This window comes from Alternaria arbusti (genome assembly GCF_024043155.1).
Source record: "Alternaria arbusti strain BMP 1465 chromosome Unknown scaffold_8, whole genome shotgun sequence".
Lineage (NCBI taxonomy): Eukaryota > Fungi > Ascomycota > Dothideomycetes > Pleosporales > Pleosporaceae > Alternaria > Alternaria arbusti.
In genome coordinates this window covers 871680-897860 of record NW_026249948.1, presented here as the reverse complement: position 1 = coordinate 897860, position 26181 = coordinate 871680, and the positions used below count along the sequence as shown (strand labels likewise).

The following is a 26181-nucleotide window of genomic DNA, read 5'->3' as shown; positions in this document are numbered from 1 at the left end:
GCGCGTGCCATCGGAACTGAGCCCCACAACGTTCCGAGAAATTTTGGCTTTCACCAGTCATCACTCTAATGCCCACTCGCCATCCCCGCATACCAAATGTCAAATTCACGAAGCACTCACTCCATATCGCTCCTATACGTTCTTTGGTGCAAATCGCTGCATCAGAGCCCCGCCACATCCCTCGTTCCACGCTGAGAAGACCGAATACCTTCTTCACGCCCGCCGATTCCAAACTCTACGCGCCCGTTACTGCGACTGCCCCAAACATCCGCGACTGCCCCGTCGCAAAGATGCCTGAAACTAGCGTCAGACGCGTGGATCCTCAGAAGCTGGGGAAAATCACGTTCAAGAAGTCGGAGGACTTGATCGATGAATGGGACATAGAATACAACGATACAGAGGGTGAGGCTAATGCCGGAACGTTGAAGCAAGCAGCAGAGGAGCTTGTAAACACAAACACCCCAGTGGCCTTCCCGACGGAGACCGTATACGGACTTGGCGCGGATGCGACAAGAAGCGCGGCGGTCAAGGAGATCTTCGCGAGCAAAGGACGACCAACCGACAACCCTTTGATCGTCCATATACACTCTTTACCTCAGCTGCGAGCGCTGCTTTTGGGCAAACTAGACGTAGCAGGAGACGGGAAGGATGCTGGAAAGGACCCCATACCGGATATCTACCAGCCGGTGATTGAGCGCTTCTGGCCTGGACCGCTTACTATCATTCTACCGGCCCCTGAGAATTCCATCCTCGCACCAGAGGTGACAGCAGGTCTTCCGACTTTTGGTGCACGAATGCCGCGTTCTATCATCGCCTTGTCCTTGTTACGGCTATGCGGTCGCCCACTCGCCGCACCATCCGCAAATGCGTCAACACGACCTTCGCCCACCGCTGCGGAACACGTTTACGACGACTTGAACGGCAAGCTAAATCTGATCATCGATGGCGGGCCATGCGAAGTGGGAGTTGAAAGCACAGTCATAGACGGACTATCGAGCCCACCTGCGATACTGCGACCGGGTGGCGTCACTGTGGAACAATTACAGCAATGTCCAGGATGGGAGAACGTAGTGGTCGGATATAAAGACAAACCAGCCGAAGACTCGAGCAAACCGCGCGCCCCTGGGATGAAGTACAGACACTACAGTCCGAAGGCATCGGTTCTTCTGTTCGAGGCAGGCGCGAGCCAACCTACATCGGACGAGCTCAAGAGCAAGAGGCGCATTGGCATCATTCGGACCAAGGGTTGGGATAAGGTGTTAGGTTTGGGTGCCGAGAAGGTAAAGACATCGGATGCGAATGGACCAGGACTTTGCGCTTCACCGGACATGGCCGCATCTCTAGATGCCAATGACTCGCCGTCGCGTCTTTCAAATCTTCTGCGATCTGTCACCCAGCACCAAATACCGCACGCCGACCACTACATTGTGAAGCCCGAGGCAGTCCAAGTTTGGGAAATAAATCTTGGCGCAAAGACCGAGGATGTTGCCAGAGGCCTATTCTCGGCGCTAAGAGAGCTTGATAAGAAAGGCGTAGAGGTAATATATGTGGAGGGTATCGACGATAAGACAGGTGACGATATCGCCGCCGCGGTCATGAACCGACTCAGAAAAGCGGCAGAGATCAGGACATGAACGGAGATGAACATGGCGCATATTCTGATTGAATGAGAATACTTCCATTGTCATAACACTTACACTCTCCTGCTGATTGTCGGGTATCGATATTTGACGATCTAAGACACATTTGACACGTCGATGGACAACTCAGTGATGCATTTGGCGAGTGTGGATGTTCGTTAGCGATAAAACGACTTTCCCACACCTCTCCCTCCGCGACATGTACCGATCCTCTTACTATTTTGCAAGTATATTAGCGCTGCTATCATGTCCACTCGCAATATGTATCTCGGTCTTGTTGCACTATTAGCCAGCTGCGCTCTAGGAGCTCCCAACGACGAGACCAGCAATCAAACATCTGCAGCGACCGATCAGCTGTCCCCAACAAGCAGTTCTACCACGCATGTTAAAGTTACTCAAACGACCACAACCACTCCACCTTACGCGCCACCTCGTGAGACTGGCAACTATACCTCCGGGTTCGCCGTCCCTCCATCACCAGGCTCAGTGACGGTACCGTCGGATGGACCTGACTATAGTAAGCCCACTAGCACAGCTGTTACTCTGATATGCCCCCATCCGACTGAACCATGCATTATCGACGGTATTCCAATATGGCCTTCTGGTACCACTTCTCTCGTCTTACCGTCCTTTACATATGATCCTTTGCCGACCTTCATGGCTTCTGATTCTCTTCCAAGCGCGGGCAGTACGATGGTGACTGACACACTTGCCACGTCTGCCAGCCCAACCAGTCCGATGGGTAAAAGTACTCCTTGCTCCCACACCATGTCGCATACCCTACCTGAAAATTCTAGCTCTGGCATTCCCTGGGTACCCGAATTGCCTTGGATAACGCGCTGGGAAACCTTGAGCATACCATCAGGAAGCCTCCCCACTTTCTCAGTATTGAGCAGCACCGCGTCTGGAATACCAGCGACACCATTGGCAATACCGGTTATCTCTGGGTCAGAGACTTCCGAATTCTACTGGCCCACAAGGAGCAGCTTGGATCCCAGTAGCTCAGCTACTTCGTCAGCATCGATATTTCCACCTAACGTAAGTACTATAGCCACCACTTCTGCAATCCTCTCTACATCCTCCACCACGTCAGCTCACTCACGTTGTAGGCCAAGTCCACCCAGGCTTCCGAAGCTAAGGTACCCGTGAAACTTCGAGACACAGAAATAAAGGCGAGCAACATCAGCGCTATGCATTCTGACATCCTCACTCTGAAGACTAAGTACATCGACGCATTAGATTTCAGAGGTATGGATAACGCAACACCTCCTGCGCGACGAGACGAAGAGAGCAAGGCGACTAAGAGGAGGATAAACTACTGGACGCGCTTCTTCGCCGTTGCGGACCCTCTTGCACCACGGGCGATGGAACAATGCTTGGCCTGCGATGAGGAAGGAGAGGTGACTTGCTTGCCTGGCGGGAAGTATACATGGTGCACGGATGGGTGTGTTGTGACACTCAAGATGGGCTGTGATATGATATGCAAACAGGGAACTATACGCAAAGAAGGGAACTATTGCGTACGATGAGGGTATTCGTAGATATACTTTGTATTGTAACAACCATGTCCTCACTTCTTGAGAAGCAGCAAAAGTCTTGTACGTGTCTACATCCACATGTCCGTTCCACACGACTGCTACTACTACTGCGTCTATTCCAGCCCGTTCTACACGACTGCGTGAAGGTTTGCCACCCATCATCAAGCTTCCAGGGTCTCCACGCCGACGTTTCACCACGATCACAACCCAAAGTCAACCGACTTATCAGTTTACGCAATGAACTGTTGCCACCAGCGTTTCGGAACTCACTGGCTTTCGGCGAACCGCTGTTTGTCTTGAAACACCTTATCATAGTGAACCACACGTTCGATTGCCATCTCGGAGGAACATGATGCGATCGGTCCCAGTCCTTGGAATTCCAAAGAGGCTAAGTTACCATACCGGTAAAGGTGCCTGACGATCGACGCTGTACGTCACCTGCAGGGCAGTGCATCCTAGCCGACCAACAACCTTGGATGATCTGGGACTCGCAGTTTCACAACACTTCGGGGCTTACCACGGTGCATCTGGAGAGAGGCCCTGCATCACAGCTTGTCCATCTCGTAGGTTTGTGCCAAAGACCGTGTGCTCTGCGATCTACCGACGTCACGTGCACACCTGGGCACTGTGAGAATCTGGACCGCAGATTCCAGGCCACCCACGCACCACGCCCGGGTCGTTGCTTCCGATGCCGAACCGTGCCCACGATCCAGAACTGTCGGAGGGAGTGGAGATCATTACGTGTACTCGCGACCTCGCGACGAGCTATAATATCGCAACCTCGCCCTTATTCCCAGCTCCAGGAATTGCAGAACGACAAACAATGGCAAACGTAGACACATGTCATGCCCAGCTGTTGGGAGATGAAGTTTGACACACCGGGCGCAGAGCGCATGCGTTAGGCTGCGCAACTCTAGCAGCGCTTATGCAGGAACCTCCTTCCTATCGATAGGCTATATCGATAGCGCAGGGCTGGTTGACAGTCGCCTCGACTCGTATTGGATGCGTGTTAGTGTGCCAGCGAATGAATTGCCTCACCGTGGAGAACCGATTCCATTGTTGCTGGCACAAAATCGGGGAGGCAGATCTCGAGCGCAATATCCTTAGGCGCACACGATGGGAGTTCTCGTTGTGATCGTGTGACGTCGGTGGAAGCGTCACAGCTGCGTTATCTGTTCATCGGCAGACAGAAGAAAACAAAGACGTTCAGAGCCCGATAGAGGGCGGGATATGTCGGTAATTATGACAAGGACCAGCCTGGCGGAGCGCTTTCGCGTGCGTACCACGTTGTCGTTGTGGTTGACGTGGGTGTAAGGTCACCGTTGATGCGACACGACACCTTGTCCATGAACATCGGGAATAATCTTATCGTGACTTGTAATTGTGTCGACGCTTCAGAATGCTGCGAACATAACAATGGATAATTGAGGTGTGCTAAGCTGAGCTGAAGTGCATGAGCAAGGGAGCCGGCTGAGTACGAGGTCGCGCGCGGAGTGCCTGCCGTGCCACATCGGTTGGTATTTTTGCATCGGACCGCCTCAGTGTTGACTCGTCGATACGAGAAAGCCTCGTCAGCATCGCATACGCCCTCTCGGCTTACCTCCAGTCCTCAGCCCCTTTGGGTTGCGAGCCCGAACACGGTAACGCTCAACAAACAAGACGATGGTCGCCGGGATGAGGGCCTCGTCATCGCTCGATAGAACTGGTCAGACTCCCGCAGAGGCGATCACACTTTCGGAAATGAGAGCGTCTGCGTCTAGAATACTCGATCAACCCGCGCGGTCTTTGCGCCCGGCCCCACCCCTTACGATTCCGCGAGTACCAAGACTTGTGAAGGATCTGTGGTCCTGTCACTATGTGGGACCAACGCACACCATACAGCGAACGTCGATAACATTCACGTGGGCGACATGTCTGACAAGATGACTTTCATATCTATCGATAGAGCAGCTTGCAGACGCAAAAAGCAGATCTGACACCGAAACCGACGCAAACGGTATACGGCCCCTGCTGGCATGCGTCGGTGAGCGGGTGTACCTGAATGTGGCGGCTACGTGAAACGCACGGCGCCATGCGGTAGCTAATCAAGACGGACCACGACCTTAGCGGCTCAGGCCTCTTCTGAGCTGTGAATGGCCAAGTAGGTTATTTCCACCTGAACCCCTGGCTTACCCGCTTGCGCAGAGCCTGAAGGTGTGAAAGGTTCTAGCCAGGCGCATGCGAAAGGATCGAGCGCCCGGATTCCCCGCGAAAAATATATCAGGTTGAAAATCACCCGCCCTCCCCGTTGTTTTTGTCACAACCTGATCCTCAGACTCACACCAAACACGGTCGTTGCCAGCCACTCCTTTGAGCATTTCTGCTCGGTACATTCTCTTGTCGCTCTGACTACCACGTTCATTGTTCGACTGTCCAACGATTTCGCGCTCAGGTTAGCCGCATCTGCTTTTACTCATCGATCGATACCCTACAAGCAAGCGTAACGCACATCCTTAACCTGCAATCTACAACGAACATCGACATGTCTGCCTCTGTCAAGTTTACCGGCCTTTTGGCCCTCGCTTCCGCTGTTGCGGCCGTTCCCCACTACCAGCACGAGAAGTTCCACCACAGGGCTGCTTACCCAGTCAACGGATGGGGTAACTCCAATACCACTGCCATGGCTCAGGCTACCGGTACTGGTGCCTACCCTGGTGAACAGACTACCACCATCGACACCACTTCGACCTCGACCTACACTCAGTACGAGACCGTCTACCAGAAGCCTTCCGGTCTTGCTGGAGGCAACAAGCAGGTCGAGGCTGCCGATGCCTCCACTGGTGTCTGTGGCGCAACCGTCACTGTGACTGCTTCCGAGAAGGTCACTGTCACCGTCACTCCCGGAGGCGGTGCTGCTGTCCCCACCTCATCTGCCGCTGGTACTGGATACGGAGTCCCTTCTTCAGTCATGCCCGTCGCCGAGTCAAGCTCCACGGCCGCTGAGTACCCTGCCGTTCCTCCTGTCGAGAAGCCTACTTCCTCCGCTGCTAAGAGCACCGTCGAGACTCCCGTAGCTGAGGCCACCACCTCTCCCGCTGCCGAGTACCCCGCCGCTCCTCCTGCTGCTTCGTCTTCCAAGGCTGAGTACCCTGCCGTTCCTGAGGCCCCGACCTCCAAGACCCCCGAGATCACCGCATCCGCTCCTCAGAAGCCCGTCGAGTCGGCCACCTCCGTCGCTTCTTCCGCTGCTCCTTCACCCACTGCTGGCAACAGCTACAGTGGCGTCAAGCGTGGTCTCGCCTACAACGAGGCTCACCTCTGCACCACCTTCGGCAGCAAGTTCGGCTTCGGTTACAACTGGGGACAGGTTGAGAGCAACGACATCGGCACCTCCTTCGTCCCCATGATGCACGGTCCTAGCAAGTCTTCCGCCGACGAGTGGCTCGCCAACGTCGACACGGCCGTCAAGAAGGGTTCCACCGCCGTCATGGGATTCAACGAGTGCGACCACACTTCGCAGTGCAACCTGAGCCCCGAAGCCGCCTGCACCGCCTGGAAGGAATACATGAACCCCGTCAAGGCCGCCCACCCCGAGGTCACCATTGTCGGACCCTCCGTTACCAACGGCCCTGCGCCCATGGGTCTCGACTGGCTTAGCCGCTTCAACGACTGCTGCCCCGACGCCGTTGTCGACGCAACCAACATCCACTTCTACGACATCTACGACGAGCAGACCATCGACCGCTTCCAAGCTCAGGTCGAGAAGGCCGCCGACATGGGTGGCAAGAAGGTCTGGATCACCGAGTTCGGTCTCAACCCCGGCAGCGCCTCCGAGGAGCAAGCCGCCAGCTTCCTCAAGGACGCCATGGCCTACCTCGACGGCTCCGACAAGGTCCAGGGTTACTCCTGGTTCATGGTCGGTGACGGTGAGAACCAGCTTAACTCTGGCAGCGGCCTCTCGGCTGTTGGCAAAGTCTACGCTGGTGCCGCTTAAGCACCTACTTCTCTCTGTTCTCTTTTCAGGACGGATGGGTTAGGCGTTTTTGTGTGGTAAAAGACTTCTCTGTTTGTGTGTGTATATTTTTGGGTACATCCTTGGGACAGGCTTTGTTCTCTGGGGACATGATGGCATAGAACGAACGTATGCGCACTCTGATGCAAAACGATCGCTTCAGCATATTGCTTTTTTGTTTAACTTCTAGTTACAGTTGTGTTTGAGGGGGTGTGGTGGATTGGTGTAGCGATACATGTGATGAATAGAAGACTGTCGATTTCAATTGCTGTCCCTTGCATTCTGTGACTTGCTGAAAGCTGACGCGGTGATGTTGGGTCGCAGAGAAGCATTCACTGACGTAAGCCCCAGTGCTGCTGTTGCGACGTTGCTTCTTCTCTGTTCTACCCGACGAAGCACTAATGCATCAATCTTAATCTCACGTCTTGTTCTAATTACATAGAGATTATGCAGTCAGCTTGACACCGCCACAGCGACGTACACATGTGGAGTCTTGCAAGGCCAACCATGTCCTTCCTAACACGCGTACCCCCTGGTATCAACCGCGACGATGCTCCCAGGCACCACAACACTTCCATTGACAGGCATCGCCAAACCCCCAGCAGTGCTCACGTATAACACATCCCGATCCCTATCTGTTCTCCCAAACGCTGCCGCGGTGTCCCCTGCGAACGTCACTGAAACTTTTGCACCTGCCACCACCTCCATCTTCTTCCCACCTGGACTCACAGCAATGACTGTGTTCTCGTAGTTACTCACAGCCCACAACGTGCCATCCGGCCCGAACGTGAAGTCATCGACAAAGTCGGCCACCGCAGTCAGATTGGCGTATAGTTCCACACCCCCTTTGGGGCTATGCGGTATGTACCCTCTTGAAGTGATGGGAACGCGGTATATGGCAATGAGATCCGAATTACTGAAGTACACCCACCCATCACGGACCTTGAGACCATTTGCACCAAATCCCACGGTAGCATTGTGCAGTTGTGGATACGGCTTGAGTTCTGGTCCATCAGCGATGATCTCGCTTGTCCCGGTCTTGGTATCGAAGCGGAAGAGGAGGCCGAATTGAGAATCTACTATTATGACAATAGAGGGATCGGATGGCAATGATTCAACTCCGTTGAGTAGTTTCGCCTGAGGTACGTTGGCGATTTTGTGAACCGTGGGTATGGAGATGTTGGCAGAGGTAAAGGTGGCTTGCCATACGGACCAAGTGCCGGCGTAGCCAGTTGAGTTGGTTGTAGCGTTTCCAGCGATGATGGCGTAGGTGTCGGGCGCTGTTTCTGTGATTCCGAGGAGATCGGTGACGTTGGTGGCACGGAATTCGTAGATGGGTTCTAGGGTTGCGTTTCCTAGTGATGGGTTCTTGATGGTGTAGAGTATGGGGACTGGAGCTAGTTGGGTGACGAGTAGATCGCCATTTGGCCGGACGGCAATATTTTCCAGCCAGGTTGGAACGGTGGGAAGCTGAGCTACTGTTCTGGCTGGGAGAGGAAGGGCGGGACCAGAGAGAGGTGACGATAAAGTGCCGAGACCTAAGACGGCCAGAGATAGTAGGAAAGTCAGTCTTCTAGGGGACATTGCGCTTTGCTATAAAATTAAATGGTAGTCGTCTCTTGTGGTGTAGTTAGCGAGATACATGGGGCACTTTTGACTGCCATGTAGATATATGTCAAAGGGAACTGTTGGATGTATGGTCACGATGAGTATCTCGTATCTAGTTAGTGATAATGTTGATGCCTTTAGTGATAGGTATGTCAGCATGCTCTAACTGCGCGTAGTTCATGTCCCTCCACCTTCATAGATTGGCGTTGGTCTAACGACCTTACACATCGTCACGAAGCGTTATTCAGCAGATGGCTGTGTGTGATTGGATCCGTCTCGTACTACGACTCCACTCGTAAACGCAGCCGACCGGGTGTTAGCCTAGCGTTAACACTGTAGTAGATCCATGGATGTCAGAGGTACGTTTGCCATGCGTTGCCGTTCGGAAAGATGCAGATTGGGGGTGTCAAGAGGAAGGCGCGACTGAGAGCATCCTATGACGAAGCCTTGGAAGCGTGCTTTGTCATCCCACGTGTGCTGTACCAAACCAGCCGTCATGACGCCATGCAGATTCTCTGGTGACTTCCGATTTGGCAGTGTCTCGTTAGCCATATTTCTTGCGACAGCAGCTGCCTGTATCAACCAATCTTGAATTCCGAATTATAGAAATGTATCCAGTGCCAATCGCCTATCGATAACGCTCTTTCGACTGGACTGCTTGTGCCTAACGATGATGGTTTTCACAAGTCCTGAATATCCAGATATTGTGCGCATCTCTTGAAACACCCATGACAAGCACATGTTGCCTACGCCAATCTTACACGAGGTATAAAAGTACAGTAACGCCGTCCATACGCCTGCGATGGAGGTTGCTATCCCGTCCTTATTGGTTCTCCTGCTTCGTTTGTTGTTGTTGCTGTGATTGCTGCATGCCTTGCTGCATCGCATTCTGCCCCCAATTTTGCTGCAGGCCTGCACTATTCGGTGGTTGTGACGCATTCGAGTTCATCCGTTGCGGTCCGGGCGACTGCTTCATTTGTGGGGTCTGCCCCTTCCATCCTGGGAACAGCTCCTGCAGTTTGGTATATAGCTTGACGAGCTCGGCGGGTGAGGCGGGTATCGACATGATGGCGGGCCCCGGTTGTATTTGTTGTCCAGGCTTGGGCACCTTCTCCGCATTCTGCGCGAGGTAGGCGAGGTTTGCCTGGAGGCGGCGCATGTAGCTGGGGTTGTTAGCTGACGTCGCGCAAGGGATGCGCAGCACTCACTCGACGTATTCCTTGGATGGCTGCGGTTTGTCGCCTTCGGGCTTCCCTTCTGGCGTGGGCCCGACTTGGCCCGCCTTGCCCTGCGTCTGGAGCTCGCAAACTTCTTTGATGAGGATGCTGTTGATGTCGAGGAGGGTTGCGACGCGGTCTGCATTACGCGCCGGGTTGGCGGGCGACACTGGCGATGGGGGCACCTGCTTAACGGGCGTCGGGACCTGGGGCGGCTCCGCCTTGACGGGCAGCTGGAGGTTCATGGGGGTCTGCTGGCCGTTGGTCTGCATGCTGGGCGAGGGCTGTGGCTGCGGTGTCGCATAGGGTGCCTGGCCAGTGGTGCTGGCAGGGGAGGCCGTCTGGCGGTTCTGGGCAAACTGGTGGTGGGCAGGCGAGGGCATCGTCTGCGCATAGGGCGCGTTCGAGTAGGGGCTCGGCGACGACAGCTGGTGTTGTTGCTGCTGCTGCTGTTGCGCCTGCTGTTGTTGCGCCTGTTGCATGGCGGCTGCTCCATGGTGTCATGTCAGCCAGGCTGCCAGGAACGCGCCCACGGGCGGCGATAGGACAGGACAAGAAACGCGCACGTCACTGGCTTACCTCGCTGCTGGAGATACGGGGCTCCTGGCTGAATGCCATTGCTCCCCATGGCGCCACCCATGCCCGGGAACGACGGGGACTGCCCGTACTGCCCATGTGGGTTGGCTTGCTGCTGGAGCCGCGCCTGTGCATCGAATTGGGCGTGTTGCGGGGAATTGGCGAACTGGCCGCCATACGCATTAGGGTTATTGAAATCCATGTTCGGCACTCATTGGCCACGTCGCACAACTCGGTTTAGATTGATCGGTGGGTTGATCCGTTGATGGGAGAAAACGTGCGGTTCGTGATAAGCTTGGGTTTCGGCTCTAGAAGCTTTGCAACCCCAGCTCAGGCCAGCCGAGCGAGTCAAGTTGGCCGTCCTCGCCCTCTTTGTTCCCGCGCGACCGCGTCCTCACGAGCGCACCCAACATCGTCAAAGGAAATCCAGAATACATCAAATCCTGCATGACGCCCTACTGGACCAGCGTGCAAGCATGTCCTAATGCAGTGCCTTAAGCAACCTCACACCTCCAGCATCCCTGTCACATGGGCCCACAAAAATGCTTGACATATCTCCCGAACATGGGACGAGACGCTTCCAGATCCGTCACCAGGTACCACGGCCTGCCATTAATACCGGGTCTGAGGCTCTTATCCGCCAACTAGATGAACCGCCGCCACCTGCATATGCCATGTGACTGACTCTTGGGAAGACTCGGCCATGTTGGCATCGAGGGACCTCGAGGCAGCACGCGCCCTCATCCTCCAGGACGGACGCACGCACGCACTTGGTACCTATTTCTCTCATGTACTTCTGAAAACGCCACGTTGTATTCAAGTTGAGCTTGGCAATCGAGTGTAACTACATCATAGGCTCCCATGCTGCCACTTCTAAGCGAGCTCTAGCTCATCACGCGGTGTGTGGATGGGTTTCTTAACCGGGATCTAACCTCTCAACGCTCCTTCGGTGTGTGTGATACATCCATGTGGCTGCATGACGTCGGAATGTGGGCGCCGACGAGTATAGTCCTTGTCTCAATAGCAAAACGTGCTCAAGAGCTCCTTGGGATCTGCACCTCTCGGGCCGAAGTAAGATGCAGAGATTCAGTAGTAATAAGCACTTCGTAAGGCGGTGTCTCCCTGATTATTCTCCAAAGACCTCCTCCTTCGTCGGTGTCTCTTTGCGGCGCAGTGCCACAAAGTACGCCTCTTTAGATTCCTGGAGCCAGTCAGCGTGGAACATCCACTGTGCGGAAAAGCCTACAGCGCGAGAGGATTCCGGCTTCTCCCTGTACACCTTGGCGAAGAGACGCTTCAGCTTTGTCTCGAATGCCTTCTCCTCCGACCCTTTGTAGTACTTGCAGAGGAAGTGGCCGCCAGTCTTGAGCGTATCGAAAGCGAATGTCAGGGCGGCCATGCACAAGTCCTACGAAATTTAGTAAAATCAAGAGTGATCGGCGGACTACCCACCATACTGCCGGCGTGGTCTCTGAAAGCATTTCCGCTGGTGTTCATCATCCTAAAATATGGGTCACTAAGGCTCTTCTTGTAGAAGCCGGCCGTTTGGTCCCAGGGTTCTGACATGTCGCTGAGCACCACGTCTACTGCTCTGCCCTGCTGCATATCCCTCTCCTTCAACGAGAGCCTAGTTGGAGCATTTCGTTCGCTGTCACTGGTCTCTGCTGGGCGCCCGATCGGTTCGAGTTCTACGCCCTCCAGATGAGCATGTCGTTCGATGTCAATATATCCTCGTTCGATGTCGTCCAGCTCTTCTTCAGTAAGTCCCTCGCTGGCTTTAGCAGAAACCTGTCTTTTGGGTCTGCCCAGGTCCGGATCTCGCACATAGGCTCGAACCTCGTCCTGGATTACAGGTGATAGAAAGTCGCCTTGTATGGTGGAGACACCTCGCGGGGGTTGTGCGGGTATCAGGTCAATACCTATGACACGACCCTCTGGAGCAGTGCGATCTGCAGCAACCTGGAGACATTAAGAGACTGTAGTTTGTGTAGAAATATCTGGCGAACCTGAGACCATGATCCTGGTGCAAAACCCTGGGGTCATTTAGCAGCATGCTTTCAATAAAGGCGACAACATACTAGATCGACGACAGTCTGTCCGGGTTGGAAAAGCTTGTGCTTGGTGTTAAGCTGTAGTACGTTAGTCAGTGCGCAGTTTCAGACCGAGGCGCAATCACTTCAAGCAGTTTGAACGCAGCGCGACTCTTCAAGCCTTGTACTTTGGCTTCTTTGGAGAAGAAGTCCCTGCCTTGGCGTGACTTCCATCTTGTTGAAGATGAGGATGCACGCCGATCTGAGAGCCTGTGACTGGATTGGTGAGAGTCACGAGTCGCGTATCTCAAGGCAAAACATATTGGCGCTACTGGATGATGTGAAGACTCCAGTAGCAAGCTATCTGTGAGCTGCTGAAATACACGACGTGATAGCATAGGGAAGGCGCAACGGTTGTGCGTCGCTTTCGCCTTCGCAGAACTTATATATTCTTATCGATAACGCAGGTACGTCAACGACTTCTAGCATGTCACCCTAGGCACGTCCTTCACAAGTAACAGAAGGGACGATGACCAGGGAAACTACATGCTGCAAGCGACCTAGGCTTGACTTGAAAAACAATCACTGTGTTCGCGATAGCTCCTCATCTTGGACTGGAGATGCGAGGTCATCTCCGAGATATTATCGTCTTCAACCTCGGAACGCCGAATCTACGATTACGATGTGTCAACGTCCACGGCCGACGTTTGTACCCCGCTGTCCTCCAGAGTCTAGTGAGCACGCGATCTCAGTTGGGTGTGGGGTCGTGTGCTCATCGGTGCGTACGTTTTGGATGCATTCGCAGTATCTGGTGATGGAGAGCCCGGGCGGTACCATTCCGCATGTGACGACACCCATCCAAGACAGATGCAGTCTATCGAGATCATGAGCAGCAGAACTCTAAACAGCATCTTATAGTGTTTCCAACAACGGCTGACGCAGAAGGAGTGACAGTGCGCAGCTGACTGCGTCGTCTAGTAAGGGGTGACTGAGGCGCAACGCCAGTTTGCGTGCATCTGCCCTGGTGTTCCCCTGACGTGTTGCCATGATGCGCGTCGAATCATGGCGGCTCGCAGTCAGCCCCGTCAAGGGGCTGATGCCGGAGGGAGACGACAGGTGTCAACCAGAGCCAAGTATCAGATCGCGAGTACCCGGGCCGTCAGCGAGGACCGTGGTTGTTATAAGCATGGCTGATGGCATTCGTCGATTCGTGGCGCTAGACTAAAATTCGCTCCTTCCTCCCGCGGTATCCTCAAATCTCCGCTACCAGAGACGATCCAAACACGACAACCCTACCGAGGAGCGACGCCCATGACACACGCGCGACTACACACACAAACACTCACTTGAAAGCTGCCTTGCATGGAAGATCGAATTCACCGCTCATCGACAAGTCCTGCTCACCTCGTACGGCCGGAAATCTGTCTTCACCTCCGCAACACCATTTTCCGATGACCTCGACACTACGTCGCGCGACCTTTTCTTTCCGTCGATAGAACTTGTCTCCGCTCGGACAACAATATCCTGCTTTTTAGAGCAACAGCGCCGCGTTTAGAGCAACGCCAAACAGCGTCATGTCGAAACCATCCGAGAAGCCGCAATCGCAACCGCCCGCCATCATGAGCGACGAACCGGGCAAGGGCATAAAAGTGAGTCAAGGTGAAATCCCTAGTCGCAGGACATCAATTGACCCCTCATCGCAGCCCCTCGGCACGCCCGACATCACTAGTCTCCAGCGCGTTCGCCAGGTTTTTGCGCAGCCAGTCCTGGCTTCCTTCGTCGCCGGCGGCGTAGCTGGCGCGGTTTCACGAACCGTCGTATCGCCCCTCGAACGCCTCAAGATTCTATTCCAAGTCCAGAGCGTTGGTCGCGAGGAATACAAGATGTCCGTACCCAAGGCTCTGGCTAAGATGTGGAGGGAAGAGGGGTGGAGAGGATTCATGGCCGGAAACGGTACCAACTGCATACGGATTGTACCATACTCGGCCGTACAGTTCAGCGCATACAACGTCTACAAGCGGGTACGTCTATTTCTCTTCTGTTCAGCGTGTTCTTGATTCCGGCGAGCGACTTGCTTTTCAAACATTGGGGTGGATGGGACGAGGTAAGGGCGGACGAAAGAGAGAGGGCGGTAAGTGGGGAAGGATCCGAAGCTTCGCCGATGGAAAGGTCAAAGTGAGCCGGGAGGAGGTATACAAGGATGCGGAGGTTTCTGCAAAGACGACGACGGCCATGGTATGTCCCAAAGTTTCATAGCTAACTTGCCTTAGTTCTTCGAGAGCGAACCAGGTGCCCCTCTCGATGCCTACCAGCGACTACTCTGTGGTGGTCTTGCTGGTATCACCTCCGTCACGTTTACCTACCCACTCGATATCGTCCGAACACGCCTATCCATCCAGTCCGCATCGTTCTCCGATCTCAAGAAGGAGGCTGGCCAGAAGCTACCGGGCATGTGGGCACTGCTTGTAACTATGTACAAGACCGAGGGCGGTTTCCCGGCGCTATACCGTGGCATCCTTCCCACAGTGGCTGGTGTCGCACCGTATGTTGGCCTTAACTTCATGGTGTACGAGATCGCCCGTACCAAGTTTACACGCGAGGGTCAGAAAGACCCGGGTGCCATCGGCAAATTAGGTGCTGGTGCCGTCTCCGGTGCTGTTGCGCAGACCATCACCTACCCATTCGATGTTCTGCGGCGGAGATTCCAGATCAACACTATGAGCGGTATGGGATACCAGTACGCAGGAATCGGCGACGCCATAAAGCAGATCATCAAGACAGAAGGCTTCCGGGGTCTGTACAAGGGTATTGTGCCCAACCTTCTCAAGGTCGCGCCTAGCATGGCTAGTAGTTGGCTCAGCTTCGAGATGACACGAGACCTGCTCATGGGCAAGGGGAACTCGGGCTTCTTGTAAGACAGACAGTCCCAACTTCACCATCGTCGAAACGGACTACGGCAGAAGAAATCGACAAGACACTTTACATTACGAGCGCTCTTCCGACGGGAAGAAAGATACACGAAACCGTTCACCGACAACAGGTGGCATTGTATAACGTCAACGAAAGCGATTGATACAACACACGAGCATTGCATTTGGGAAGGATCATCACGGCCTGGGGGTCTGATTTGGGAACGACCTCCCATGGATATAGCGAAGGCGTTTGACTGGGTTTTAGTCCTTGCAAGTTGCACAGCATTGCATGCAACTTTTCCTTCTTCCTCTTCTCAAGAGTCGAAAAAGAACGAGCGGTCATGCATCATACATAGAAGCATATTCGAGTCTGCTACGCGTACATGATTTGGCATGGCTTGTACAACATAGATAGTTTCATGGTGCCACTGGGGAACCGGGGATAATGGAACTGCTTCACATCAATGCTGATGCTTGAGTGTACAAGAGTGATTGTGTTTCGCCGAATCGACGCACGTCATTCCCTGTCCTCATATCACCCATGCGCGGACAGAAACCCGTCATTCAGAGGCCTCATCAAGACGTCCCTCACGTTCAGGACAAGTACTATTCTCCGTCAGCGCCAATCCACATTTTCCCTTTGAAGTGAGAATGTCGATACTTACATGCCCTTGCACCCTCGGCAAAAGTTCCACGAGTTCATACACTGCTCATGGCGGCAGTATTCCCAGTCCTTCTTTCCCTTCTAGTATCGGCCAGTGAATAAGTTTTCGTGTGTAGGAGAGGGGTGAGGATTACTTACGTTGTGACATGTGTTGAGCTTGTCGATACATATAGTGCACGGTTTCTTGGCGGCTGTGGTGACGTCTGTCGGTGTGGGGTCTTGGTCTGTGTTGGTGATGGAGCGCAAAGGGAGGATTGATAGTGTTGTAGGGGAGATCTGGTTAAGGGCTGTACTCGCGGTGACTAAGGCGAGGAGGCATGCTAGTATAGCGACGGATTTGATGGAGAAGTGCATGATGTTGGTTTTGGTGATTGCTGGATTTCTGTTGAGATCATGGAGTGATGGTGTGACCAGGATGGAAGCAGGATATGGAGATAGATAAACAGTATCCTACGTGTCTGGCAGTCGTCATACAAACTGAGCAGTGAGTCGCTGACCTAGAAGCGTTTGGTGCCTGGATGTGAATTGCGCGTTGAAGTGATTAGCAAGGTGTCACATGTAAAACCTGGACACGTAAATAGTTGAACTAGTGTGACATTTGAGATGGTCTACAGGGAGATCAACCCCAAGATCTTTACTCCGAATGCAAGGGAAAATGTTACAGTATTTACAAAGACCCTCTATAGCTCGCCGTCCTTCCGCAGAGTCTCGTTACCCCAGGGCTCGCTTGTCAAGCAAGTCAATCCAGCAGCTGGCTCGCAGCTCTTCCTTCCACTCAATGGTCCTGGCGATGGCAGCTTGAGGCCGCCAGCCGCGTATTGGCGTCCCTGCTCGTTGGTGAGAGCCTCACCGGCACCGGCCTCTACATTCAGCGATCCCTTGCCCGATGCCAGACCCTTGCCTCCAGGCTGCGCACCGGTAGATTGTTCGGCTGCCTTGAGGGCCTTGAGCAGGTTGACTGTCGAGTCGTATGTGAGGTCCTCGTAGTAGTCGTCGTTGATCTGGACCATGGGCGCGTTCGCACATGCACCAAGGCATTCGACCTCGGAGAATGTGAAGAGGCCGTCTGAGGTGGTCTCGCCGTGGTGCACGCCCAATACGTCTTCGCAAGCCTTCATAACGGAGTCACTGTCGCAAAGCATGCATGGGGTCTTGATTCTGTCAGCAGCTGCCCTCAAATTCAAGTACAGTGTCTACTCACAGTTGTGCAGACCTGGACGTGGAACTTGCCCACGGGGTCCCGGTTGTACATGGTGTAGAAAGTCGCAACCTCGTATACACGCATTGGTGGCATCTCCAGTATCCGCGCAACCTCGTTCATGACGCTGATGCTGCAGAATCCGTGCTGGCGCTGTCCGAGGTCGAGGAGCGGCATCACGGCAGCCTTCTTGTATTGGGAGGGGTATCGGGAGACGATCTCTTGGATGAGTTCCTCATTTTGTGGTGTAAATTTGAAGGGAATTTTGAGGTTGTTTTGAGGCGTGTCGCGGTGCTACAGGCGTATTAGCTCGGCTTCCAGCGCAAGATGAATCAAATACATACAACGTTGAGCGAGCCGCTCTCGTTCCATGACGGTCGCGAAACGCTGAAAGCCCGCCATTGAGCCCTCTGGAACTGTCGCGAGGCCCGTGGGGCAATCCTGCATGCGAGGGGGACGAGTCTTGAGGCCATGGTGGGTTGTGCTGCGGGCTGGAGGCGATGGCGTCGATTGAAGATGTCAACGATGAAGCTCATCCGAAGCGCCAAGTAAATGTGCAGGGGTCGTTGCAATCAGCCGCCTCTGATTGGCCACATCCAACATCTCCACTCCGTTATACCTTCGACGCTTCCTCACTCCTTCTCCGCATAGTTCAGGTCATCCCAAGCATCGCTTCGTGTGCGTGATCGATAGCATTACCTGATCGCCGTTCTCCCGTAGCTACATGGATCCACGACCTTCGCTGCTTGAAACACATTACCGCCTTTGCTGCAGCGAGCCATGCCCAGTACAGTCGAGGCCGCCACGTAGCTATCCCCACCGACACCGTCCTCGTGCGTTTCGTCGCTGCTGCGCACTGCGGAAGCTTCATTTTTCTCTGGCATCCGCGGCAGTCTAGCCTGCGGATTCCTTTGTTGGCAACGTCCCGTATTAGTTTCTGCGCAAAAAATGGCTCGGTACAGAGCCGCATCGATGCTCGTGGAATGCGCCTACGGCGGTCAACCACGTCTGATGGAACTGTGGGTCTGCTAACACACACGCTGGGGGCACCTCGCGACATTGCATCCTTAGGAGTAGCAGTCGGTGGACTGAGAGACGCATAGGATTCTTCCCTCTGTGCCGCCGTAGGTGGAAAGATACCCTAGCCATGGTGTCTGACCAATCGGCCGCTGTTCGCCTCATTGACGGCGCTCTGCGCGGACGCAGGCTGGCTTGCCGTTTGATGAGTTGTACTAATGTTTGCACTGTCAATTCGGTATCTTCACAGGCTTACAACACCCGCCGCTTCTTCCAGCCATGTTTCAGAGTCATATGATGCCACTACGTGTACGTGTACATCACTCATGCAGCACTTCACTAGTTTATGGGGGCGGTCAACATCTGCGCCATATAAGTATCAGTTGCTGCTATCATAGCATTTCCTGATCTCCTTCAACGGCCCTTCCCTCTACCCCACTACTACGCTGCCGACCTGCACTCGCGTTCGTCTCGTGGCTCACCCACATATTCGCCCAGCATGTGCAAGTACACAATCACGATACTTGAATGCGGTCACAAAATTGATGATTATGTCGAATCTCGCGACTGCTCCTACTACCAAAGGACCACCGTACAGTGTGACCGTGACAATCCGAGGACCAAAGATCGCTGCACCGTAAAAACCAGAGACCAAAACGGAATTTGCAATAGATGTCTCCGCGACAACGAAGAAGCCGCCATGCGCCGTGACTTGGAAAAAGAAAGAGAACACAAACGCCGAGAAAACGAAGAAGCCGCAGAAGCATTACGCCGTGGGCAGGAAGAACTTAGAGAGAAGAACCGCCGGCAGGAGGAAGAAAGACGACGGGCTCAGCAAAAGGCGGACGAAGAAGCCAGGGACAGAGCCCGCCGGGAAGCGGACAGAAAGCAGCGAGCTGAAGAAGAGGCCAGGGAGAGAAGTCGCAGGGAAGACGAAGAAAGACGCCGAGCGGATCAGAAGGCCGAAGAAGAAGCTACGGAGAAACGCCGCCGGGAAGAAGAACAACGACGTCGGGCGAGACAAAAAGCCGACGAAGAAGCTATGGAGAAGCGCCGCCGGGAAGTGGAGCAAAGACGGCGGGACGATGAGGAAGCTATGGAGAGAGACCGTAGGGAAGCGGACGAAAGGCGGCGGCAGGCCAAGAAAGAAGCCGATGAAGAAGCCATTGCGAGAAGACTTAGGGACCACGAGAGAGAGATGGCTGAAAAGGAACAGGAGATGCTAAGAAAACGCAGAGAGCATGAGAAGAAGATGGCGAAGATCGCAGAGGATGAGGAAGCTCTTGAGCGACGCCGGAGGGATTATGAGAAGAGAATAGCAGAAGAGGAAGAAATCGAGAGGCAGAGAAAGGCGGAGCTCGACCGACTGGCCAAAGAACAACGGGATCTGGATTTGATGATCCAAAAGTCCAGAGAAGAAGCAGAACGGAAGAAGAGAGAGGAGGAGGAAGAGCTGCAGCGAGCTTTGAGGGAGTCTGAAAGATGGGAGCAAGAGAAGAAGTACCGAGAGGAACTAGTAAGTTCACGTGTTGCACCACGTCCACAGCAGCAGCTAACCTCACTCTCCCACAGCTCCGATCAAGGACCGCAGCACCACCATCACCACCCGCCACACCACCTGCGCCCCCAGCCCCAGCCCCCAAACCCGCCGTCAGCAAATCTGCACCCCGCCCCCCTCCAGCACCCAAGCCTGCACCAAAAGAAATTAACTACTCTCTCCCCGCTGTTGGCGATCAAACGTATGGTCACATGATGATAGGCAGCCGTCGTGCCCCTATGCACCCCTCGCAAGAGATCCCCGGAACGCCAACAACCTCTGGAATACCCATGTCGCCCACGAGCCCGGCACCATTCGCACGTCTCGGTGGCGCCATCGCGGCTTCTGATGTCCCTGTTGTGAGGGAGGTTAGGGGCCAGATCCCGCCTGTCATGCCCGTCGCCATGGACTCGAGGGCAGGATTGAGGAGGACGAGCGAGAGCAGGAAGCCGCCGCCGCCTGTACCGCAGCGCAAGCCATCGGGCATGGAGGGCATGGATCCTGTTTTGAAGGCAAAGTTGGAGAGGCAGAGGGCGTGGGAAGCAGAAGAGGAGGAGAAGAAGGATGTTTCGCCGCCGAGGTCTCCTGGGCAAGAGCCTAACGCACGAAGGCTGAGTCCGTCTGAATTTGACACTAAACGTAAGACGGGCTGGAAGAAGGATGAGGCGTGAGCTTTTCTTGTTTTGCATTGGAGGTGTTGAGGGCGCAGTGGGCATATGACTTCATTCCTTTTGTGATATCTATCCTAAGTAGCATCTCACAATCCACCACAATTATCTCTCCATCATGGAAGAAAGTTTCTCATGTTATCCCTGGCTAGATTCTGTACTAGTACATGTTCCCGTATCAGACATCGGTGTCTATTCGGATGTAGTACTCCCGCTTCAGGAAGTTGGCGACGTGATCTACCTCGTTATACTTGACCTTGGAGGGATCTTTGATGTTCTGGCGCCGCTGACCACACTCGTCGAGACTCTGGCACTGAGTCTAGTTAGCAGTGAGCTCCTTCATGCACACAAAACTGTGCAGTGCGTCTTCAACTTACCATGTCGGGATCACGCTTAGCGTACTCGAAGAATGCATCGACCTTCTTAATGTAGTCCGGGGTTTCGAGGTTGTTGGTTGACAGGATACGCAATGAGTCGCATGCATATCTGGCGGCGTTAGCATGCTTGTCTTCCAGCGAACGTAGAACTAAACTCACGCCGTGACATTCCCACCGATCTCCTCCTCTTCCACGACATCCATCACAAGCTTAGCAGAGACGATTCGGTCAGCATGATCGAGCTGATCGTCATCGTTGTCAGTGGAAAGAGCCGACTGGTAGTTCATCACGCGAATTTGGTTGGCTCGGCGATCGCGAAGAATGGTCGCGATGATGTCCTTCAGATCGTCGATCGTGTACGTGGCCTTGCCGTCGGTAGTGGTAATCTCCGATATGTCTGCGCTGTACAACTTCTTGAGCGACTCCTCGCTGTACGCCTTGTACCCTTCCCCGAAGTATGTACTGTCCGGGAGACGAAGGTAGAGAATCTGTGCGTTCGATAGGCCGAGTAGTGAAGAAGAGACGATAGTGTGTTTGCCGATCTGGACCGTGGTCTCATTGGCAACTGTGGTATACTGGTTAGTCTCGTTGTGCAGTATGAGGGTCTCTTGTGGCGCCTTACGTGGCGCTTCCTCGTTCGAAGAAGAGATGGACTGCGTGCCATCCGGCCTAACAGAAGCCACGTCGGACATGAAACTGTAGGCATCTTCGAGACCGCGCTCCATCTCCTGCACCCGAGTATTGTTGGCTACTTCACCACCGCTATCCGCTGTGAAGACGACCGTAGTGACGCATTTGAAAACATATAGGTCGTGGTAGAGATCTGGGTTCTGGAAGAGCAGGCTATCGACCGTATGGCCGGTGAAGTAGATAGAACCACTGCGCGCATTAGATTTGGTGACTGTGCAGAATGTGAGTCTGCCAGCTTACCCAGTGCACGGAAAGGGCGAGTCATCAGTAGCAGAAAGTGCTGCTGTTGCGAGAACCGTCAATAGCGCGGCATAGACCGAGAAGCAGCGTGGCGCAATCATGTTGTTGAGAATTGAGCGAAACAGGTGCGAAGGGATGTGAGGGATCGATGCGGCAGCGGGGGAAGGAGTGGTTAAAGAGAGGAGGGAGTGAGGGTGAGGGTGAAGTTTATCGAAATGCCAAGCTGGGACGTCTACAGAAGGAGCAGCTGCGGCGACCCTGAGGTGTAACAAGGAAGGTGCGATCCATGGCCACCTTCACCTCTGTTTTCGTACTCTTCCAAGACAGGAAGTCACGATAGAACACAGGCAGTCGAGGCAGTCTTGCAAACATTAAAAACATAACATTTCATAATAGAGTGTACCAAGGAAAAAGTATTACGCATAATTACAGGAATACAACTCAATGCAGTGATATCGTAACTTCGTTCTCATGATCCAACCCATCTCGAAACGCCTGAACACAGTAAAAAAACTCCAAGAAACATGTATTAAGTGCCTCTGTGAAACGAAAAGATATAACTCAAAAGAAAGAGAGAATCAACAAAGCAGGAGACGCTATCGAAAGATGTTTTGCAGAATACTCTCCAACTTCTCCGCCAGTGGGTCCTCAGGCTGCTGCCGCCCCTTCTCGTCGAAGCGGGGTGGAAGTTCAATGGTAGCATCAGAGGTATCTGACCCGGGGCTTTCAGAGCGGTGACGCCTTTTCCGGGCCCTGCCAGACTCTCTTGTAGCATCCGATCGTTCGTCATCCCTGCGTCGCCTGTGTCGCTTGTGACTGTGATCATCTCGATGTCTGTGTTGCCTTTCGGAATCGGAATCGGATGAAGACTCCCGTGACCGTGAGGCCTCTCGGGAGGGTATCTCTCGTTCTTGTGGGTTCAAGTCGAAATGGACGCTCTTATCTTCTTCCGGGGACGGACTCGGGCTAGGCGGGTCGTCTACGGGCCCTGTTCTGGTATTAGCGAATTGTTCAGATTCATGGGCAGGCAGCGGCCTCCACCCACCACGCGAAGACGCAAAGTTATGGTGCTCTTTACCGCCATCAGGGACTGGAGCACTCACATTGTCACCCCCACGTCGTGGCTGGCCGTAGTAGGGTTCGTGTTGTTGTTGATGCTGGGGTGCATATGGGTTGCCGAGATGCAAGTCGTCGTGTGGTGGGTTGACAAAATGTGAGGGATGGTTGGGCTCATATGCGCTCTGAGGAGGCGGAGGGAAGTCTGCTGGGTTATACGGAGGATAAGGGTTGTTGGTGTTGGGATTGAAGTTGAGGTTGGGGTTGGGGTCTACTGGAGCACTAGGGGGAGGGGGGAAGTAGTTCGTCTCAGGGAAGTAGCGAGAGTCGTTAGGATGGGCAGTGGAGGTGGAGACATCGGTGGGCGTGGGGCTATCATAGGGGCTGTAGGTGCCTGTGGAGTAGGCTGAATCCTCCTCGCCTGGTGATGTTGAGTATGCTAATTGCGGTGTGGGCGTGGGGTGGACTCACGTCGTCGTTCGGCTTCCTTTTCGGCCTTCTTACGGTCGCGCCGCTTCGCTGCTTCATGGGCAGCCAGACCAGCTACACCGGCGACCGCCGCCGTCTCCGCGACCTTCCGTGATCGACTCTTGCTCCGGCTCCGGCTCCGGCTTCCACGTCGACCACCAGAGGAAGAAGAGCTTCCTCGCCGTCTACGGTGCGCGCGGCTGCGGTCCCGGCTTCGACTGCGACTACTGGCACGATCGGTGTACACCGGATCATCGCCGTACTCTACTAAAACAGGTTCACTCACTGTACTTCCACGTCTGCTGCGGTTGCGTCCGGTAAGGCGGGAGAGGACTGACCTGGACCTTGAGCGCGACCTTGACTTGGACCGCGATGCCGCCCTAGCCTCCTTCTTAGCCTTGCGTTTCTCATAAAGTCCAGTGACAGCTGCGCCGGCAACACCAGCGGCAGCAATCGGAACACCCTGTCGGATCCGGCTAGGTGAGCGCTTGCCCTTGCGCTTTCGAGACTTGCTACGGCTGCGTGCCGCAAGACCGGCTACAGCAGCAGAGGCAAGGCCAACTTGCGCTGCTCTGTTGTTGCGATGCTCAGGGTCTAGGTGTTTGCTCGTGCTACGAGACCTACCCCTGTCATCAGCCACTGAGGCGGACCTGGATCTTCTTCGGCTCTTCCTAGAACGCGATCTACCTCCATGACGTGACCTGCTTCGGTGCCGATCTTCTATGACCGTAACCGTCTCCTCTTTGACCACCTTGTTCTTGTTCCTCTGTCCGGCAGCGTAGGCGAGGGCTCCAACACCGGCAAGTGCGGCAAGCGTGCCCAGCTCCTTCACCCTCGACTTGCTGCGGTGGCGAGATTTGGCACGGCGGCTGCCTCTGCCACGATCAGAAGAAACAGACCGGGATCTGTCACGGTTGTTAAATCTATCGAGAGCCACAGCACTCACGGCACCAAGCGTGCCGTAGCCAAGGGCATTTCCTATGTTGCCTCCAGCGGCTTCACCCTTTCTCTTGCGGTGATGCCTGATGATTTGTCCTGCAGCAACTCCGGCAAGAGCGCCTGCAGCAACATCACGTTTGGTGCGGGTCTCACTTCCGCCCCAGGTATCCTTCTCCTTGTGGATATAGATGTCGTCGTCGCTGTAGTAGTTCTTACCTCCCCATCGGTGGTCATATTCACGCTCGTCAGCGTATCGCTCATCGTAGCGACCGCCGCGATCGATCTCCTTCACTCTGCGCTCGTAGTAGTAATCTTCCTCGTGGCGCTGCGGACGAGCAACCTGTCTGTCTTCTTCAGTACGTTCAACAAGCTCGTAGGATGGCTCTTGGACGCGCTCGCGGATGATGATGGGTTGAGGGGCTTCCTCCCGGATAATAATAGGCTGCATCTGCATCTGCATGGGTGGCATCTGCTGGGGCTGGGGGGCCTCATTGCGGATGTAGATGGACTGGGGCTGGGGTGGTGGGGGTTGGGGCAGCGGCTCGGGGCGGAAATACTCAGTAGACCTCGAGTACTTCTCCAACTCATAGGGCTGCTCCCGCGGGAAGATCTCGCGCTCGCGGTCGTAGTCCCGGGAAATGCGGATCTCGGTGCGCGCAGGTGAGGGGGAGCGCTCGTATTCGCGCTGAATGCGATACTCGGAACGCATGGGCGAGACTTCGCGCTCACGTTCGGCGTAGTGGTAGTGTCTCACTTCTCGTTGGGGAGCGGGCGCTTCATGGCGCTCGATATGATAGTCCTTGACAGAGCGACGGTCGTCGAAGTCGTCGCGGCCGCGGTGAACCATGCGCATCTCGGTCTCGTACGTGTCTTCCTCGAGGCTGTGATCGGGCACCTTGTAGCGCCGCACCGTGGTGTAGCCAGTGGCACCAGTGCGCGTGGACGTGGTGTCCCACTCGCGGTCGCGCTCGCTCCTCTTGTAGATGACCGACATGGTGCGGCGTGGAGTCGTGGAAAGAGAAACGGAGGGGTAAGTTGCAGTGGCTCGGAAGTGCGCGCAATGCAATGCAGGAGGGGAGCAGAGGATAGGGGATGTTTGTAGACTCTGGCGGCGGGTGCTCGCCTACGTAGCCAGTCGTGGTGACTCGCTGCTAGGCGTGACTGTGAACGGCTGAGCGAGGGCGGGTACTCGCAGGCGTCGATCGCGAGCCGGCGGGGCTGGGTGATTGGCGAGAGTGTTGATCAACACGCTCACTATCGTTGGGGATGCGCAATACTCGCAGACTGCGATAGCAAACGAGGTGGGGTAATAAGAGGGTGAACGCGAGTAGGGCAGACGACGTCAAGTGTCAGGAATAGCGGACCCCGTCAGAAGACTTGATTCTGGCCTGCCCAGAAGGCAAGAGGTACCCTGAGGCCGATGACGTCAAACCAATCGCACCACCTCAACCGACCGCGCGCTGGACCATGTGTTTCAACACCGCGTCTCCAGTGTCTAAATACATACGGGCGCCGTCGGGCAGTGCCTATCTGCGCGAAGTCTGTCTGCCTTACCTAGGTACCCTCTTCGCAGCCAGATGGGCACACCGCGCCGTCGCAGCCCTACATCGAGCCACGACGGGAGCGCGCGCATCGCACATTATGCGAACCATTACCTGCAAGCTGTCACATTCGCTAGAAGTTTCTTTTTGTGGGCACCAAGAACTCACCGGACATTGCGCCATCACCTATGCGCATAGCCCCGCATGCGGTGAGCGCTCGAGCATGTGGACGGTGCTTCTGCGGCTGACAACGACTCACGCCGCTGACTGCCCC

At 54.6% G+C, this 26181-nt stretch overlaps 10 protein-coding genes across 10 annotated transcripts; 4 read left to right on the top strand and 6 right to left on the bottom strand.

Annotated features, from left to right (window-relative positions):
• Positions 1 to 68: 68 nt before the first annotated feature.
• Positions 69 to 1634, top strand: J4E86_006680 (uncharacterized protein; the record flags this gene model as incomplete). The annotated part of the gene is made up of 1 exon (XM_051447205.1): positions 69 to 1634. One exon carries the CDS (start codon positions 69 to 71, stop codon positions 1632 to 1634), a length of 1566 nt encoding a protein of 521 aa, XP_051301690.1.
• A 4065-nt stretch (positions 1635 to 5699) lies between these two features.
• Positions 5700 to 7151, top strand: J4E86_006679 (uncharacterized protein; the record flags this gene model as incomplete). The annotated part of the gene is made up of 1 exon (XM_051447204.1): positions 5700 to 7151. One exon carries the CDS (start codon positions 5700 to 5702, stop codon positions 7149 to 7151), a length of 1452 nt encoding a protein of 483 aa, XP_051301689.1.
• Positions 7152 to 7614: 463 nt separating this feature from the next.
• On the bottom strand, positions 7615 to 8753 carry J4E86_006678 (uncharacterized protein; the record flags this gene model as incomplete). The annotated part of the gene is made up of 2 exons (XM_051447203.1): positions 7615 to 7626; positions 7899 to 8753. 2 exons carry the CDS (start codon positions 8751 to 8753, stop codon positions 7615 to 7617), a joined length of 867 nt encoding a protein of 288 aa, XP_051301688.1.
• An 847-nt stretch (positions 8754 to 9600) lies between these two features.
• On the bottom strand, positions 9601 to 10772 carry J4E86_006677 (uncharacterized protein; the record flags this gene model as incomplete). The annotated part of the gene is made up of 3 exons (XM_051447202.1): positions 9601 to 9940; positions 9986 to 10481; positions 10574 to 10772. 3 exons carry the CDS (start codon positions 10770 to 10772, stop codon positions 9601 to 9603), a joined length of 1035 nt encoding a protein of 344 aa, XP_051301687.1.
• Positions 10773 to 11696: 924 nt separating this feature from the next.
• On the bottom strand, positions 11697 to 13399 carry J4E86_006676 (uncharacterized protein; the record flags this gene model as incomplete). Its single annotated transcript, XM_051447201.1, has 6 exons — positions 11697 to 11978; positions 12023 to 12529; positions 12577 to 12603; positions 12649 to 12699; positions 12857 to 12876; positions 13387 to 13399. The coding sequence occupies 6 exons, from the start codon at positions 13397 to 13399 to the stop codon at positions 11697 to 11699; spliced, it is 900 nt and encodes a 299-aa protein (XP_051301686.1).
• A 775-nt stretch (positions 13400 to 14174) lies between these two features.
• J4E86_006675 (uncharacterized protein) lies at positions 14175 to 15515 on the top strand (the record flags this gene model as incomplete). The annotated part of the gene is made up of 3 exons (XM_051447200.1): positions 14175 to 14249; positions 14304 to 14621; positions 14871 to 15515. The coding sequence occupies 3 exons, from the start codon at positions 14175 to 14177 to the stop codon at positions 15513 to 15515; spliced, it is 1038 nt and encodes a 345-aa protein (XP_051301685.1).
• A 1341-nt stretch (positions 15516 to 16856) lies between these two features.
• On the bottom strand, positions 16857 to 17847 carry J4E86_006674 (uncharacterized protein; the record flags this gene model as incomplete). The annotated part of the gene is made up of 3 exons (XM_051447199.1): positions 16857 to 17327; positions 17378 to 17668; positions 17719 to 17847. The coding sequence occupies 3 exons, from the start codon at positions 17845 to 17847 to the stop codon at positions 16857 to 16859; spliced, it is 891 nt and encodes a 296-aa protein (XP_051301684.1).
• A 1043-nt stretch (positions 17848 to 18890) lies between these two features.
• J4E86_006673 (uncharacterized protein) lies at positions 18891 to 20599 on the top strand (the record flags this gene model as incomplete). The annotated part of the gene is made up of 2 exons (XM_051447198.1): positions 18891 to 19907; positions 19964 to 20599. 2 exons carry the CDS (start codon positions 18891 to 18893, stop codon positions 20597 to 20599), a joined length of 1653 nt encoding a protein of 550 aa, XP_051301683.1.
• A 175-nt stretch (positions 20600 to 20774) lies between these two features.
• J4E86_006672 (uncharacterized protein) lies at positions 20775 to 22004 on the bottom strand (the record flags this gene model as incomplete). The annotated part of the gene is made up of 4 exons (XM_051447197.1): positions 20775 to 20909; positions 20974 to 21082; positions 21133 to 21852; positions 21904 to 22004. 4 exons carry the CDS (start codon positions 22002 to 22004, stop codon positions 20775 to 20777), a joined length of 1065 nt encoding a protein of 354 aa, XP_051301682.1.
• Positions 22005 to 22499: 495 nt separating this feature from the next.
• On the bottom strand, positions 22500 to 25360 carry J4E86_006671 (uncharacterized protein; the record flags this gene model as incomplete). The annotated part of the gene is made up of 4 exons (XM_051447196.1): positions 22500 to 22891; positions 22949 to 23380; positions 23431 to 23994; positions 24115 to 25360. The coding sequence occupies 4 exons, from the start codon at positions 25358 to 25360 to the stop codon at positions 22500 to 22502; spliced, it is 2634 nt and encodes an 877-aa protein (XP_051301681.1).
• Positions 25361 to 26181: the final 821 nt, after the last annotated feature.